Here is an 18,412-nt window from a genome sequence, read left to right on the forward strand (position 1 = left end):
CGGGGCTAGAGGACGCCGGTCTCCGGCCGCGGAGGGTCAAGTGGCGGCGTCTGAACGCTGAGGCAGGGGAGCGTGGGGGATGGTGCCGGCGCTGCGTTATTTGGTTGGTGCCTGCGGACGGGCCCGCGGGGGTTTCGCCGGGGGCTTCCTTGGGGCGTGCGGGTCGGCGTCTGGGAGGCCCCGACCGCTGTGTGGAGGTGGCCGCAGCGCCAGCACCAGGTGAGTGACCGCTGGTCCTCCCCGCCGCCTGCACTGCTGCCTCTCGCAGAGGCACCTGGTGGTGGACCTGTGCCCCTGTTCCTATTTCCCTGTCCGGGGGTGAGAGCAGGTTGGGGTCTTGTGGCACTCCAACCTCGGATCCCAGGAGCTACCAACCTGCAGGTTCATTCGTTGTATTTACGGGCTGGAGGAAAGGCAGTGTATAGAGTAGAGGTCAAGAGTAGCTCTGGCTTTGACCAACCCGTTCACTTGCTGTTGAACTCTGGGCTACTTAACCTCCTTAAGAGCTCAGTTGTGAATGGGACCTTAGCCTCTCCTGTAGGTGGTCGTTTGAAGGATAAAAGGACCTAGCACACAGTGTAAGCAATCGAATATGCTGTTTATTAGCTGGCGTCTTTGGCGTTGCTTGGAAGATCTGAATAGTCTTAAATCAGTTCCTGGCACACCCCGCATAGAGTTTCCCCCATCGGAAGCAGCTCTTATGCTAATCAAAGCCCGCAGAATTCAGTGTCCTGTGATTTATAGTTTGGACGTGACTTTCGAAACCACTGTCTGTCTCTGCCCTCTGTAGAAGAAACAGTTTGTGTGAAGGCTGTAAGGCTTGGAGAGGTTTTGGCTATTTTGAGGACTAGAAGGTGGGCCATATGAGTGTGACTGAAGCTTAGTGGAAGACAGATGGTGTAGAATGACCCGGGAGAAGGACTACATCACAGCAAGGTTTTTATTTTATTTTAACCACACGTTAACTTTTATTCTAAGAGCCACGGGAAACTATTTAAAAGGGTTTTAAGAAGAGGCTACACTTTGGGAGGCCGAGGCGGGCGGATCGCCTGAGGTCAGAAGTTGGAGACCAGCCTAACCAACATGGCAAAACCCCGTCTCTACTAAAAATATTTAAAAAATTAGCCTGGCGTGTTGGTGGGCCCCTGTAATCCCAGTTACTCGGGAACCTTAGGCAGGAGAATCGCTCGAACGTGGGAGGCGGAGGTTGCAGTGAGTCGAGATCGCGCCATTGCATTCTAGCCTGGGCAACAGAGCGAGACTCTGTCCCGCAAAAAAAGAAAGAAAGAAAGAAGAGACTAGAGATTAAATGTTGATGTTGTAAAAGTTGACTGGCTGCTGCGTGTTGGTGGATGAGGGGAGTAGAGTGGGAGACCAGTAATAGTGATTGTGATTTTTTGTGGGGCATGTAGACAGTTCTTTTGGGAAGCTTTTCTTAAGGAAAGAAAAGTAGGGCTAGTGAAAGTTTTGTTTATACTTAAAATGTTTTTTAAAACAATTTTTGGAGTCAGGGTCTCACTCTGTTGCCAAGGCTGGTTTGCAGTGGCACAATCATAACGCAGCCTCCACCCTCTTGGGCTCAAGTGATCCTCCCGCCTCAGCCCCCCTCCCCAACTCTTCCTGCCCTCCAGAAGCTGGGACCACAGGCAGCTAATTATTTTCCTATTTTTTGTAGAGACGTCGCCCAAGCTGGTCTTGAACCCCTGACCTCAAGTGAACCTCCCTCTTCGGCCCCCCAAAGGGCTGACAGTACAGGTGTAAGCCACTGTGCCTGACCTATACTTTTATTTTGAAATAATTATAGATTCATTGGAAGTTGCAAAAATAGTACAGGCCAAGCATGGTGACTCAGGCCTGTAATCCCAGTGCTTTGGGAGGCTGAGGCAGGAGGATCACTTGAGCCCAGGAGTTTGAGACCAACCTGGGCAAAATATGAGATCCCATCTCTACAAAATAAAAAATAAAATTAAATAAACAGTACAAAGAGATCCCATGTACCCTTCACCCCATTTACCCTAATGAAAACGTCTTATATAACTGTAGTACAATATCAAAACCAGGAAATTGATATTGGCAAAATCCATGGACATTGTTCAGCTTTCATCAGTTTTACATGTATTCGTGTGTGTGTGTGTGTGTGTAGTTCTATGCAGTTTAATCATATGTATTAATTTGTGTAACTACCACCTCAATTAAGATATGAAAATGTGGCCAGGCATGGTGGCTCAGGCCTATAATCCCAGCACTTTAGGAGGCCGAGTTGGGAGGATCGGTTGAGCCTGAGTTGGAGACTAGCCTGGGCAACAAAGGGAGACAGCAAAACCCCTGCTCTACACAAAATAATTAGCCAGGTGTGGTGGCTTGCTCCTGTAGTCCTTGTGGAGCTGAGGCAGGAGGATCACCTGAGCCCAGGAGGTTGAAGGTGTGGTGACCTATGGTTACACCACTGCAATGAAGCGTGGACAACAGAGCAAGACTCTCTTAAAAAAAAAAAAAAAAAAAAAAAAAAAAGGTGATATAAACATATTCTGTTGCCACAAGGTTATCTGTTGTGTTACCTCTCTCTTTATATTCATACCTTCCTCTCCATTATTCCTAACTCTTGGCAACTGTGAATCTAATTTTTTTTTTTTTTTTTTTTTTTTTTTTACACAGAGTCTCGCTCTGTCACCCAGGCTAGAGTGCAATGGCATGATCACGCCTCTTTGCAACCTCTGTCTCCTAGGTTGAAGTGATTCTCCTGCCTCAGCCTCCTGAGTAGCTGGGATTACAGGCATGTGCCACCACGCCCGGCTAATTTTGTATTTTGGGTAGAGATGGAGTTTCACCATGTTGGCCAGGCTGGTCTCAAAACTCACCTCAGGTGATCCATCCGCCTCAGCCTCCCAAAGTGTTAGGGTTATAGGCATGAGCTACTGCACCCTGCCTGAAATTTTTTATATCACCAAATATTTACTATAAAACTTTTAGAAAAAGGACAAAATCTTTGGACCTTGAGATGACATCAAAAGCGTGATCTCTAAAAGAAAAAAATGGACAAAATGGACTTCATCAAAATGAAAAACTTTTGCTCTGCAAAAGACTGTTAAGAGGATGAAAAAACTACCAAGAGATTGGGAAACAATACCAGCAACTGCATATCTCCCAAAGGACTATTACATAAAATACATAAAGAACTCTCAAAACAAGCCTTTGGAGACCGGCTTTTTTCGCACAGCATAATGTCCTTAAGATCCATCCAAGGTGTCGCCTATATTGATAGCGGGTTTTGTTGAATAGAATTCCATGGTATGGATACATCACAGTTTGTTTAACCATTTAACATTAGTTGAAAAACATCTGAGCTGCTTCCAGTTTTTGGCTATTATGAATAAAGCTACTATGAACATTCATGTTCAGGCGTTTGTATGAACATAAGTTTTCATTTCTCTAGAATAAATGCCCAAAATGCAGTTGCTGAGTCATGTAGTAAGTCCATGTTTAGTTTTTTTTTTTTTTTAAGAAACTGCCATACTCTTTCAGAGTGGCTGTATTATTTTACATTCCCACCAGCTATGTGTGAGTAATCCAGTTTCCCTTCATTCTCACCAGCATTTGGGGTTATCACTTTTTAAATTTTAGCCATTCTGATAGAGATGTAGTGATATTGTGGTTTTTATTTACATTTCTCTGATGCAATGGTGTTTGAACAATGCAGTGACTAATGGTATTGAACATCTTTTCATGTGCTTCTTTGCCATCTGTGTATCTGTCTTGTTTGATGAAATCTTTGTTAATATCTGTTGCCCACTTTTTGTTTTTTTTTTTTTTGGAGAAGGAGTTCCGCTCTTGTTGCCCAGGCTGGAGTGCAGTGGCGTGATCTCGGCTCACCACAACCTCTGCCTGCTGGATTCAAGCGATTTTCCTGCCTCAGCCTCCCGAGCAGCTGGGATTGTAGGCATGCGCCACCATTCCTGGCTAATTTTGTATTTTTGGCAGAAATGGGGTTTCTCCATGTTGGCATGGCTGGTCTCAAACTCCCAACCTCAGGTGATCTGCCCGCTGTGGTCTCCCAAAGTACTGGGATTAAAGGCGTGAGCCATCGTGCCTGGCCTGCCTATTTTCTAAATGGCTTGTTTCGAGAGTTCTTTTATGTATGAGTCCTTTGGGAGATATGCAGTTCCTAGTATTTTTTTCCCAATCTCTTAGTTTTTTTATCCTCTTAACAGAGTCCTTTGCAGAGCAAAAGTTTTACGTTTTAATAAAGTCCATTTTATCTATTTTTTTCTTTTATGGATCATGTTTTTGATGTCAACTCTAAGTTCCAAGATTTTGTCCTATTTTTTCCTGAAAATTTTAAAGTGAATATTTGGTGATATAAAAAATTTCGTGTTAATGTTTTTAACTATAATGGTAGTGTGTGTTTTTAGAGATGCCTTTTAGAAATAACATTGAAATATTTACAGATGAAATAATGTGATGTTTAATATTTGCACCAAAATAGTATACTACAGGAGAGGATGAAATAGAGTTTAGAAGAAGCAAGATTTGCTATGAGTTGATAATTAGTGAAGCTGGGTGATGTATATATGGGGCTTCATTGAACTATTTTGTCTAACTTTGTGTAGGTATGAACTTTTCCGTAAAAAGATTAAGAAAATTATCTGTTAAACCATTCATTGGGGTTAACTTGAGATTAAGTGAGTTGTAGAGAAAGATGTCCCTTTCAGCCTCCATGGTTAGCTTAGCCTGCAACTGTCCTCCAGTGTTCATCTATGACTGTTGTTCTGTTCATCTTTCTCCGTAGTGGATGCTTGGAGATTTGTGCTTTAGTTTGTGAAACATATTTCAATGATTTTGTGTCACTGGATAAAACAGTGATTCTTCAGATTTGAGGAGGGGGAGTGAAGGGTGGCACATGTAGTTGGAAAAAGCATATTCAGTATGATAGTTTTATGTTTGAAAATAAGAAGAGTTTATTGATGGTTGTAATATAATCTGCAAAAACAATATATTGGCTGGGAATCTGTACCAAGGTAATAATTCTAAGTGGAAGGTCTACCTCTCCAAAAGCTTTTGTGTTATAATTATCAAAAGGCAGCAAGGGGCCATGTGCAGTGGCTCATGCCTGTATTCCCAGCATTTGGGGAGGCCGAGGCAATTGGATCACCTGAGGTCAGGAGTTTGAGACCAGCCTGACCAACATGGTGAAACCTCGTCTCTACTAAAAATACAAAAACTACCCCAGCATGGTGGTGTTCACCTATAATCTCAGCTACTAGGGAGGCTGAGGCAGGAGAACCGCTTGAACCTGGGAGTGGGAAGTTGCAGTGAGCCGAGATCATGCCGCTCCACTCCAGTGTGGGCAACAGAGTGAGACCCTGACTCCAAAATTTTTTTAAACATTTTCGGTATAAACAAAACTTACGGCTGGGCGCGGTGGCTCAAGCCTGTAATCCCAGCACTTTGGGAGGCCGAGACGGGTGGATCACGAGGTCAGGAGATCGAGACCATCCTGGCTAACACGGTGAAACCCCGTCTCTACTAAAAAAAAATACAAAAAAATTAGCCGGGCGAGGTAGCGGGCGCCTGTAGTCCCAGCTACTCGGGAGGCTGAGGCAGGAGAATGGCGTGAACCCGGGAGGCGGAGCTTGCAGTGAGCCGAGATCGCGCCACTGCACTCCAGCCTGGGCGACAGAGCGAGACTCCGTCTCAAAAAAAAAAAAAAAACTTACACTAGCCCTGCTTTTTCTTACCTTAAGAAAACTTCCCAAAAGAACTGTCTACATGACTCACAAGAAATTACAATCACTATTACTGGTCTCCCACTCTACTGCCCCCATCCACCAACACACAGCAGCCAGAGTCAACTTTTAGAACATCAACATTCAATCACTAGCCTCCGTCTAAAAAAAAAAAAAAAAAAAAAACCAAAAAACAAAAACAAAAAACCCAAAAAACAAAAGGCAGCAAGGATGAGAACATTATTATGGAAGTCAAAACCACCTGTGTAAGTGCCAAGGTTATGCTACCTTTTACAGAAAAGTGAGGCTTGAAGGCAAAGCAAAGTATCATAGTTGAACTTGAAAGTAAGAAACAAAAACAGTGTGAAAGTTGTCTCTCTTATACACACACTGCCATGTAATTGATGTAGATATCAACTTGATAAATTAAAAAAATACAGCCAGGTACGGTGGCTTATGCCTGTAATCCCAGCATTTTGGGAGGCCAAGGCGGGCGGATCACGAGGTCAAGAGATCAAGACCATCCTGGCCAACATGGTGAAACCCGTCTCTACTAAACATACAAAAATTAGCTGGGCCTGGTGGCGCACACCTGTAGTCCCAGCTACTCAGGAGGCTGAGGCAGGAGAATCACTTGAACCCAGGAGCTGGAGGTTGCAATGAGCCGAGATTATGCCACTGCACTCCAACCTGGTGACAGAGCCAGACTCCGTCTCATCAAAAAACAAAACAAAACAAAACAAAAGTCGGTCAAAACAGTCGGTCCTCGTTTTTGTGGGTTCTGCATCTACAGATTCAACCAACTATGGATCAAAATATTTGGAAAAAACTATAAAAAATAACACAATTTAAAATACAGTATAACAACTATTCACATAGCATTTACATGGTACTATGTACTATAAGTAATCCAGAGATGACTTAAAGTATATTGGAGAATGTGTGTAGATTATATGCAAATACTGTGCCATTTCATATAAAAGACTTGAACATATGTGGATTTCCCATGGTATCCATGGGAGTCCTGAAACCAATCCCTTGTGGGTATTGAGGGATGACTATGTATAAAATACGATTAAGTAATACACATACAAATATCTTAAGTATTTGTAAATGTTTTGAACACCTACGTTAGTGGAAGATTATAGAGGTTTTGAAAAATAAAAAGCCTATCTTAACAATAGTTATTCTTCTGGAATTCTTCAAAGCCAGGATATTTTAGAATCCATAAAACATCTGTTTATTGTGACAGTTGTGTAAAGGGTCAATGGCTGTAAATCAGTGAAGTAACTCTAGTGGAATGTGAATGTAGTAGATAAAAGATACCTTTTATCTACTGAACTTATGTTTTTAAAAACCTGTTTAAAGGCTTGGACTTCCAAATACACTCTGATCATATTAGTAATTTTTTAGTTGACCACTGTAAGCATTTGCCAATAACTAGTATTAATGTAGTGGACCCAGAATCCCATTTTGCTTGTGCTGCTCTTTTTATACCCTCTCTTTTTAAATGAGGTGTCATTCACCATCCTTGACAACCATTTTATCCAATCTAAAGCTGCTGCAGGAGAACCACCTGCTGAGCGTCACCTGGAGGTTCTCCCTGTTTAAGTTATGAGGCTTATGCTCTGACCGAGGGAACTTTATCCACTTATGACCCCCAAATTAATTTAAGATGTAGGATTTGATTTATCAAGCTTACATGTTAGTTCCTAGTTGTCCAGGTATCTGTTTCTGGTTCCAGATATAGCCATAGATGTGGTAACAATTCTAATCAAATTTATGTGCTTTGCTAAGGATTTTGAAATTGAAACTTAGGTCACTTTTCAAAGAAAGGCCCTAATCTCTGAAATTTCCCTCTGTCTACTGTTCCTAGAAGATCCATATTTGTTGACCATCAGGTTAGTGTTAAAGGTAATCTTTTAAGCTTCTAATCGCAGAGTTATATAAATTATACATGCCTGTTCTAAATTTTGTAAATGGTTGTATAATCAGGGTTTGCCATGGCAAAGATTGTGGTTCCTAAGCCCATTTCTGGACCAATTATTGCCCCAAGGTTTATTTTCTCAGAGTTGTTTCCTTCTCAAAGAAAAACATGTAAAAATTCTTGCACACTAAAGTGTTAAAGCTTTAATGTGCTAACGCATTGTCAAGAATACTACATTGGAATTTTAAAAGGATAAGTAGTAGAAGCATGACTATGCTTAACACAAAGTATACTCATGCACTGCATAACAACGTTTTGGTCAACCACAGACTGCATGTACAATGGTGATACCAAAGATAATACCTGTTTTTTTCTGTACCTTTTTTTATATTTACACATTTTTAGATGCACAGATACTTACCATTGTGTTACAGTTGCCTGCAATATTCAATATAGTAACCTGCTGTACAGGCTTGTAGTCTAGGAGCAATAGGCTATACCATATAGCCTAGGTGTACAGTAAGCTATATCATCTAGGTTTGTGTAAGTACATTCTGTGATGTTGCACAATGAAATCACCTAGCAATGCATTTCTTAGAACCTATCTCTATGGTTAAGCAATGCATGACTGCAGTCACTTATGTAACCAGCCTGGCTGCTGTGCTATGGAAATATAGAGCAGATTTGGCAACCAGCTATCCTGCCTGCCAGTAAGCTGTAGTTGATTACCCTGCTGACCAGCGATGTGTATAACTTTTGAGGGTTTTTTTTTTTAATGCGTATAACTTTCTTTTTTTTTTTTTTTGAAACAGGGTCTGGCTCTGTCTCTCAGGCTGGAGTGCAGTGGCATGACCTTGGCTCATTGCAACCTCCGCCTCCCAGGTTCAAGCGATTCTCCAGCCTTAGCCTCCCGAGTAGTTGGGATTACAGGTGCCTGCCACCACACCCAGCTAATTTTTGTATTTTTAGTAAAGATGGGGTTCTACCATGTTGGCCAAGCTGGTCTTGAACTCCTAACCTCAAGTGATCCACCTGCCTTGGCCTCCCAAAGTGCTGGGATTACAGGCATGAGCCATCACACCCAGCTTTGATTTGTATAACTTTTAAGGGTTTTTTTTTTTTTTTTTTTTTTAATACATGTGAAACCAGATAGCACAGGGCCCAATATTTTTTTTTTTTCTTTTTTTTTTTTTTTTTTGAGATGGTGACTTGCTCTCTCGCCAGGCTGGAGTGCAGTGGTGCAATCTCGGCTCACTACACCCTCCGCTTCCCAGGTTCAAGTGATTCTCCTGCCTCAGCCTCCCGAGTAACTGGGACTACAGGCGTGCGCCACCACGCCCAGCTAATTTTTGTATTTTTAGTAAAGTTGGGGTTTCACCATGTTGGCCAGGATGGTCTCGATCTCTTGACCTCGTGATCCACCAGCCTTGGCCTCCCAAAATGCTGGGATTACAAGCATGAGCCACCACGCCTGGCTGCCCAGTACATTTTAATGATTACAAATTAATAGTTTAATTGTCCATTGATGATGAAAATTATGCATGTGAAGTTTGGTGAGGTCTACTGTAAATATGCATTACTTTAAAGATGACTTTCTTTTGAAGCTCGTTTGATATAGTCATCGTTGGTGGCGGAATTGTGGGGCTTGCCTCTGCCAGAGCACTCATCCTGCGACATCCATCACTTTCTATTGGTGTTCTGGAAAAGGAGAAAGATTTAGGTATGTATATAATCAAAGTTGTTCTTTGGGCTTACTTGGGCATCTGCTTATTTTGTCTGATCTGAATCTTTCATGCTGAATGTCAGTGTTAGTATCTTAGTTTGTGTTCTAAAAGCAGAGTGTGGGACAAGGACATGGCTATAGGTTATTTATTTGAGAGGTTAAAGCACAGTGTGGGACAAAGAGGACATGTTTATAGGTTATTTATTTGAGATGTTATCTGAGGAAACAGGAGTGAGGGGGTGAGGAAAGTAAGACAGGGAGGGAGGAAAAGACATGAGAACACATCAAGATTGCTGTGGTGAGCTCGATTCCACCGGAACCTCTGAGGAGCAGTATAATGTCTCCCAGGATTGTGCTCACGTATCCATCAGCTCCTGTCCCTATTGGTTGAGGATTGCTGCTGGTGATGTTGAGCACCCTGTGCCTTTCTCTAAAAAAGTTAGCAGAGGCCCCAAGGCAGAGTGCAAAGAGATGTAGTGGGCCCCTGAAGTGGTGTGCTGGTAATGAGAGGTAAGTTTGTGCACCAAAGTTGTAGTTGAAATCAAGAGACGGACTGGAGGGATGCGACATGGATACCAGGGATGACTGTGAGAAGAAGCTACCAGTTATCTGAACGAATTCAGGCAGAATTTTACATGATGTGGTCTCTAATAGCTTCAACTATTAGTTTGTTCTCTTACCTCTTATGTTTTGTATGAATCATGTACTTACTCTTATACCCTGTTTGTCTTGTTCTGTAGCTGTTCACCAGACTGGACATAACAGTGGTGTCATACATAGTGGAATTTATTATAAACCTGAGTCTCTGAAAGCCAAATTATGTGTACAAGGTGCAGCCCTTCTCTATGAATACTGTCAGCAAAAGGGAATTTCCTACAAGCAGTGTGGCAAGGTATGGCATTTTACCAGAGCCTTGACTGATTTCCAACTAGCGTTTTCTTAGTGATGTTTAGTATTACATTTTTTAAAAATGTGGTATTTTGTTTCTTTGTATCTATGTAATTTTTGAAATCTAATCTTAGGGAAGAACTAAAAAAAGATGGTGTGACTTTATGTAATTTTCTAAATAAAAGCTTTATTGACATATAATTTATGCACCATACATTTCACCCTTTTAAAGTGCACAGATCAGTTTTTAGTATACTCACAGAGCTGAGCAATCATCACCACTATCTAATTTTAGGCTTTTTCATCACCCCAAAAAGAAACCCCATATCCATTAACAGTCACCCCCCATTTCCACCTCCCCTGATGCTCTAGCAACCATTTTCTGTCTTTGTGGATTTGCCTATTCTGCACTTTTCATATAAATACCTTCATATACTATGTGGTCTTTTGTGCTGACTTCTTTCACTTAGCATAAAGTTGTCAAAGTTCATCCATGTTATAGCATGAATCAGTACTTCATGGCTTTTGTGGCTGAACAATATTCTATTGTATGGATATACCACATTTTGTTTATTTGTTCATCAGTTGATAGACATGTGGATTGTTTCCACCTTTTGGCTGCTATGGATACTGCTGCTATGAACATTCATGTACAAGTTTTTGTGTGAACATATGTTTTCATTTATGTTGGGTATATACCTGGGAGTGGAATTGCTGGTTGTCAGGGTAACTCCATGTTTAACATTTTGAGGAACTGCCAAATGGTTTTCCAAAGCGCTGTACTATTTTACATTCCCACCAGTAATTAATTAGAATTCCAATTTTCCATGTCCTTGCCAACATCTATTTTGATTTGTCTTTTTTATTTTAGCCATCCTAGTGGAAGTTTTGATTTGCACTTCCCTAGGGATAATGATGTTGAGTGTCTTTTATTTCTTCCTTTTTAGAAAATAGTTCTATTTTCTAAATATTAGCCAGATACTGTGGCTAATGCCTGTAATCCCGGCACTTTGGAAGGCCAAGGCTGGAGGATCACTTGAGCCCAAGGGTTCGAGACCAACTCAGGCAACATAGTGAGACCCCATCTCTACAAAAAATTTAAAAAGTTAGCCAGGTGCGATGGTGCACACCTATAGTCCCAGCTACTTGGGAGGCTGAGGTGGGAGGACTGCTTGAGCCTGGGAGATCGAGGCTGCAATGATCCATGATCATGCCACTGTATTTCAGCCTGGGGGACAGAGCGAGGCCTTGTCTCAAAAAAAAAAAAAAAATTAAAATTATTACTTTTTAACTTTATTTCTTATTTAAAAGTTGAGACGGGATCTTTCTTTGTTCCCCAGGCTGGTCCCAAACTCCTGGCTTCAAGCACTCCTCCTGCCTTGGCCTCCTAAAGTGCTGGGATTATAGGTGTGAGCCACTGTGCCTGGCCTAAAATTATTTTTTAATTGACAAAAACTTTATATATTTATCATGTACAACATGTTGTTTTGAAGTATGTATACGTTGTGGGCCGGGCACGATAGCTCACGCCTGCCTGCAATCCCAGCACTTTGGGAGGCTGAGGCAGGTGGATCACGTGAGGTCAGGAGTTTGCGACCAGCCTGGCCAACATGGTGAAACCCCATCTCTACTAAAAATATAAAAATTAGCCAGCTGTGGTAGCACACACCTGTCATGTCAGCTACTTGGGAGGCCGAAGCACGAGAATTGCTTGACCCTGGGAGGCAGAGGTTGCAGTGAGCCGAGACCTCACCACTGAATTCCAGCCTGGGCAACAGAGTGAGACTCTGTCTCAATAAGTATGTGTACATTGTGGAATGGCTAAATCAAGCTCACCAACATATGCATTACCTTTCATACTTATTTTTTTTTATGATGCAAAGACTTAAATCTACTCTCTGAGCAGTCTTCAAGAATATAATACGTTATTAACTACAGTCAACATTTTGCGTAAAAGATATCCTGAACTTACTCCCCTTACTTAACTGAAATGTTGTGTCCTTTAACAAGTATCTTTCCATACCACCCCTGCCTCCCTGCCACCCCCAGCCCCTGGTAACCACCATTCCACTCTCTACCTCTGTGAGTTCAACTTTTTGAGATTCTACATATAAATGAGACCATGTGGCTGGGCGCGGTGGCTCAAGCCTGTAATCCCAGCACTTTGGGAGGCCGAGGCGGGTGGATCACGAGGTCAGGAGATCGAGACCATCCTGGCTAACATGGTGAAACCCCGTCTCTACTAAAAATACAAAAAAAAAAACTAGCCGGGCGTGGTGGCGGGCGCCTGTAGTCCCAGCTACTTGGAGGCTGAGGCGAGAGAATGGCGTGAACCCGGGAGGTGGAGCTTGCAGTGAGCCGAGATCGCGCCACTGCACTCCAGCCTGGGCGACAGAGTGAGACTCCGTCTCAAAAAAATAAAAAATAAAAAAATAAATGAGATCATGCAGCATTTATCTTTCTGTGCTTGGTTTATTTCACCTAAGATAATGTCCTCCAGGTTCATCTCTGTTGTCATTTGTGGCATGGACCATTTGTGACAATAGAGATGAACATGGAGGATATTATCTTAAGTATTTCTCATTATCTTAAAGATTTTCTCCTTTTTTAAGGATGACTGGTATTTTGTTGTGTATCCGCCCAACCCGGCCTCCCACAGTGTTGGGATTACAGGCGTGAGCCACCATGCCTGGCCTGATCATATGGTTTTTGTCCTTCATCTTGTTGATACGATGTGTCACATTGATTCATTTACATATGTTGAACCATCCTTGGCATCCCTGGGTTAAATCCCACTTGGTCATGATGAATGATCTTTTTAATGTGTTGTTGAATTTGGCTTGCTAATATTTTGTTAAGGATTTTTGTATAGTGTTCATCAGGGATATTGGCCTATAGTTTTCATTTTTTTGATGTGTCTTTGTCTGGTTTTGGTATTGGTACTACCAGCCTCATGGAATGTGTTTGGAAATATTTCCTCCTCTATTTTATGGAATAGTTTGAGTAGGGTTTGGTATTAGTTCTTCTTTAAATGTTTGGTAAAATTTAGCAGTGAAGCCATCAGGTTCTGGGCTTTTCTTTACTGGGAGACTTTTTATTATGGCTTCGCTCTTATTGCTTGTTATTGGTTTGTTCAGGTTTTGGATTTCTTCATGGTTCAATCTTGGTAGGTTGTATGTGTCCAGGAATGTATTCATTTCTTCTAAGTTTTCTGATTTATTGGCATATATATTTGGTCATAGTAGCCTTTAACAATTTTTTGAATTACTGTGGTATTGCTTGTAATATCTCCTTTTTCATCTCTGATTTTATGTATCTGGGTCTTCTCTTTTTCTTAGTCTGACTAAAGATTTGTCAATTCTATTTATCTTTTCAAAAAACCAACCTTTCATTAATCTTTTGTATTGTTTTCTTTGTTTCAATTTCATTTATTTCTGCTCTGATCTTCATTATTTCTTTCCTTCTACTAATTTTGCATTTGGTATGCTCTTGCTTTTCTAGTTTTTTTTAAGATGCATTGTTAGATTATATGAAGTTCTACTTTTTTGATGTAGGTGCTTATAGCTATAAACTTTCCTGTTAGTACGGCTTTTGCTGTTTCCCATAGGTTTTGGTATGTTGTGTTTCTGTTTTCATTTGTTTCATTTAGGAGCATATTGGTTTTGTTTGCTTGTTTATTTTTTTTAGATAGAGTCTCACTCTGTCTCCCAGGCTGGAATATAGTGGCACTATCACAGATCACTGGAGCCTTGACCTCCCAGGCTCAAACAGTCATCCCACCAGCCGGGTGTGGTGGCTCATGCCCATAATCCCAGCACTTTGGGAGGCCGAGGCAGGGGGGATCACCTGAGGTTGGGAGTTCGAGACCAGCCTGACCAAGATGGAGAAACCCCGTCTCTATAAAAATACAAAATTAGCTGGGTGTGTTGGCGCATGCCTGTAATCCCAGCTACTTGGGAGGCTGAGGCAGGATAATTAATTGCTAGAACCTGGGAGGCAGAGGTTACAGTGAGCTGAGATCGTGCCATTGCACTCCAACCTGGGCAACAAGAGTGAAATTCTGTCTCAAAAAAAAAAAAAAAAAAAAGTCCTTCTACCTCAACCTCTGGAGTAATGGGGATCACAGGTGCACCACCATGCCTGGCTAATTTTTTTTTTTTTTTTTTTTTTTTTTTTGAGATGGAGTCTTGCTGCCACCCAGCCTGGAGTGCAATGATGCCATCTCAGCTCACTGCATCCTCCACCTCCTGGGTTCAAGCAATTCTCCAGCGTCAGCCTCCCAAGTAGCTGCGACTACAGGTGCACACCACCACGCCTGGCTAATTTTTGTATTTTTAGTAGAGATGTGGTTTCACCTTGTTAACTAGGCTGGTCTCAAACTCCTGACCTCAAGTGATCTACCCGCCTCAGCCTCCCAAAGTGCTAGGATTACAGGCGTGAGCCACCATGCCCCATCATTTTGTTGTTGTTGTTGTTCTTTTTTTTTTTTTTTTTAAAGTTAGGATCTCCCTCCATTGCTCAAATTGGTCTCAAACTCCTGGGCTCAGGTGCTCAAGTGATTTCTCACCTTGGCCACCTAAAGTGTTGAGATTACAGGTGTGAACCACCATGCCTGGCCAGCAGCATATTGTTTAATTTACATGTGTTTGTATAGTTTCCAAAATTCCTCTTGTTATTGATTTCTAATTTTATTCCATTGTGGTCAGAGAATATACTTGATATAATTTCATTAAAAAAAATTTTTAAAGACCTGTTTTGTGGCCCAACATATTGGTCTATCCTTGAGAATGATCCACGTGCTGGAGAGAAGAATATATATTCTGTGGCTTTTGGATGAAACTGTCTGTAAATATCTATTAGGTCCATTTGGTCTGTAGTGCTCAGTAGTTTATTCTTTGTGATGCTTTTGTGAGAATTGTTCTCCTAATTTCATTTTTTGTAATTCATTGCTAATGCATGGAATATGATTGATTTCTGTATGTTGATTTTTTTTTTAATCCAGTGACCTTTCTGAACTCATTTTGTTCTAATTGTGTGTGTGTCTGTCTGTCTGTCTATGAATTCCTTAGGCTTTACTATATGCAGGATCATGTCATCTGCAAATAAGTTTCTTTTCCAATTTAGATGTCTTTTACCTACTTATTCTGCTTACCTGATTTCCACGGGTGGAAGCTCCAATACTGTGTTGAACAGAAGTAGTAAAAGTGGACCTTCTTGAATTGTTCTTGATCTAATGGAGAAGCATTCAATCTTTTACCCTTAAGTTTGATGTTAGTTGTGGATTCCCTTTATCAGATTAAGAAAGTTCCTTTCTGTTCCTAGTTTGTTGAGTGTTTTCTATCATGAAAAGGTGTTGAATTTTCTCAAATGCCTTTTCTGCTTCTATTGAGGTGATCATGTGGTTTTTATCCTTTATTCTGTTAATGTAGTGTATTAATACATTTTTGGATGCTAAATTGATTTTACATTCCTGTGATAAATCCCTCTTGGTCATGGTGTAAAATCCTCTCTATATGTTGCTGCATTCAGTTTATTAGTATTTTGTTCAGGGTTTTGCATTAATATTTTTAAGGGATATTGGTTTGCAATTTCTTACGATATTTGGTTTTGGTAAAAGGCAAAATACTTTTTCTTTCTGAAGAGAAACCAGAGCACTGGTTGTAGTATCAAACTAATATTGGCCTCACAGAATTAGTTAGGAAGTGATTCTTTTTTTTTTTTTTTTTTTGAGACGGAGTCTCGTGCTGTGTCACCCAGGCTGGAGTGCAGTGGCGCCATCTCGGCTCACTGCAAGCTTCGCCTCCCAGGTTCAGGCCATTCTCCTGCCTCAGCCTCCGAGTAGCTGGGACTACAGGCGCCCGCCACCACGCCCGGCTAGTTTTTTTGTATTTTTAGTAGAGACGGGGTTTCACCATGTTAGCCAGGATGGTCTCGATCTCCTGACCTCGTGATCCGCCCGCCTCGGCCTCCCAAAGTGCTGGGATTACAGGCTTGAGCCACCGCGCCCGGCCAGGAAGTGATTCTTAGTCTTCTGTTTTTTGGAAGAGTTTATGAAGAATTAGTTTTTTTGTTTTTTTTTTTAACATCTGGTAGCATTTGTGAATAAAGCCTCTCAGCCTGGGCTTTTTTTTTTTTTTTTTAATGTGGGAAGTTTTCAGTCACTTCATGTGTTATAGGTTTATTAAGTTTTTCTTGTCGAATCAGTTTCAGAACTTTGTGTTTTTCTAATAATTTGTTCATTCCATCTAGATTTTCTAATTTGTTGCCATACAATTGTTCATAGTGTTCTTTTATAAGTCCTTTTATTTCTGCAATGTTGGTAGTCATGTCCCTTTTTTGTGTAAGTTTTTTTTTTTTGGAGACAGGATCCCACTTTGTCACCCAGGATGGAGTGCAGTGGCACAATCTTGGCTCTTTGTAGCCTTGACCTTCTGAGCTCAAGTGATCCTCCCACCTCAGCCTGCTAGTAGCTGGGACTACAGGTGCACACCACCACACTCAGCTAATTTTTTTGTATATTTTTTTTTCTGTGTGTCTAGATTCCATCTAAATCTAGATGGAATGAGTCACCATGCCTGGCCCTTATAATTTTTAAGAATAAAAACTTATTGTTACCATTAAAGATGCTGGGTGTGGTGGCTCACGCCTGTAATCCCAGCACTTTGGGAGGCTGAAGTGAGTGGACCACCTGAGGTCAGGAGTTCCAGACCAGCCCGGCCAACATGGTAAAACCCCGTTTCTACGGAAAATATAAAAATTAGCTGGGCATGGTGGTGGGCACCTGTAATCTCAGCTACTTGGGAGGCTGAGGCAGGAGAATCGTTTGAACCTGGGACACAGAAGTTGCAGTGAGCTGAGATCCTGCCATTGCACTCCAGCCTGGGTGACAAGAGTGATACTAAAAAAAAGATGCTTTGAGGAAAAAAAAAAATTGTAGGGCTGGACTCAGTGGCTTATGCCTGTAATCCTAGCACTTTGAGAGGCTGAGGTTGGCAGATTACTTGAGCCCAGGAGTTTGAGACCAGTCTGGGCAATGTGGTAAAACGCTGTCTCTACTAAAAATACAAAAAATTAGCTGAGTGTGGTGGCACATGCCTGTAGTCCCAGCTTCTAGGGAGGCTGAGGTGGGAGAATCACTTGAGCTTGGGAAGTCAAGGCTGCAGGGAGTCATGAATGGGCCACTTCACTACAGCCTGGGCAATGGGAGTGAGACCCTGTCTCAAATAAATAAATAAATAAATAAATAGAAATTTAAAAAATAGAAACAAATTTTTTGAAGAGACAGAGTCTTGCCCTGTTGCCCAGGCTGGAGTGCAGTGGCACAGTCACAGCTCACTGCAGCCTTGAACTCCTGGGCTCAAGTGGTCTTCTTGCCTCAGCCTTTGAAGTAGCTTGGATTATAGACATGAGCCCCTGTGCATGGCCACATTTTAAAAAATAATTCAGTAAAATGGGCCTGACATAAGTGAAAAAGGCAAGGTATAAAAGTCTAGTTTCAGTTTTTCTCATTGAGTTGTAAGAATTCTTTACATATTCTAAATACAAGATCTTTATCAGCTACGTGATTTGCAAATATTTTTTCTCATTGTGTGGGTTATCTTTTCAATTACTTGATAGAGTCCTTTGATTCCACTTCTGTTTTTAAGGTTAATTATTTATTGATTTAAGCCTTTATACCTTGATTAAAAGTGTCACCTCATGAAATTCGGTTGCCTCTTTGGTATGAAATAATGACTTGTGAATTCTAATATACCTTCAAATATGCACCTGTGTTTTCCTTTGCCCCTTTCCTTAAGTAAAGAAGAAACTGTACCTCAAACAGATATTTTTCCCATAAATAAATAGAAAATAAGTTGATGAATTTACTGTTTTTCCCCTTGCAACAGAATGTATTAGTAAATACTTTATAATGTATTCCAAAAATAAAAGGGATTGTCTTGTCAGTTATATTCCATTACATTCAATACCAGTTGTCTTTCTGATGTGCTGATATTTTACATTTTCCTGAAGAAATAAGGAGGCCATTCTGTTTTGGGGGGGGCGGTGGTGGGGAAGTAAAGTCCAAGCAACTTATGCTTCTCTCCCTTCTGGGATTGAGAATGTGGTAGTGATGAGTTGCTTATGACCAAGATGCACATAGAGACTGTGGTA

The 18,412-nt window shown here is 41.3% G+C and overlaps 1 protein-coding gene across 1 annotated transcript in view; it reads left to right on the forward strand.

Annotated features, from left to right (window-relative positions):
* The first annotated feature begins 4 nt into the window (after positions 1-4).
* L2HGDH (L-2-hydroxyglutarate dehydrogenase) overlaps positions 5-18,412 on the forward strand; it is a 72,878-nt gene continuing 54,470 nt past the window's right edge. Inside the window, exons 1-3 of the mRNA XM_003901774.3 lie at positions 5-219; positions 9,255-9,370; positions 10,114-10,265. Coding sequence (XP_003901823.1) covers positions 80-219; positions 9,255-9,370; positions 10,114-10,265 — 408 coding nt within the window. The 5' untranslated portion in view covers positions 5-79. The remainder of the gene's footprint in view (positions 220-9,254; positions 9,371-10,113; positions 10,266-18,412) is intronic.

This window comes from Papio anubis, chromosome 7 (genome assembly GCF_008728515.1).
Source record: "Papio anubis isolate 15944 chromosome 7, Panubis1.0, whole genome shotgun sequence".
In the NCBI taxonomy this organism is placed as follows: domain Eukaryota; kingdom Metazoa; phylum Chordata; class Mammalia; order Primates; family Cercopithecidae; genus Papio; species Papio anubis.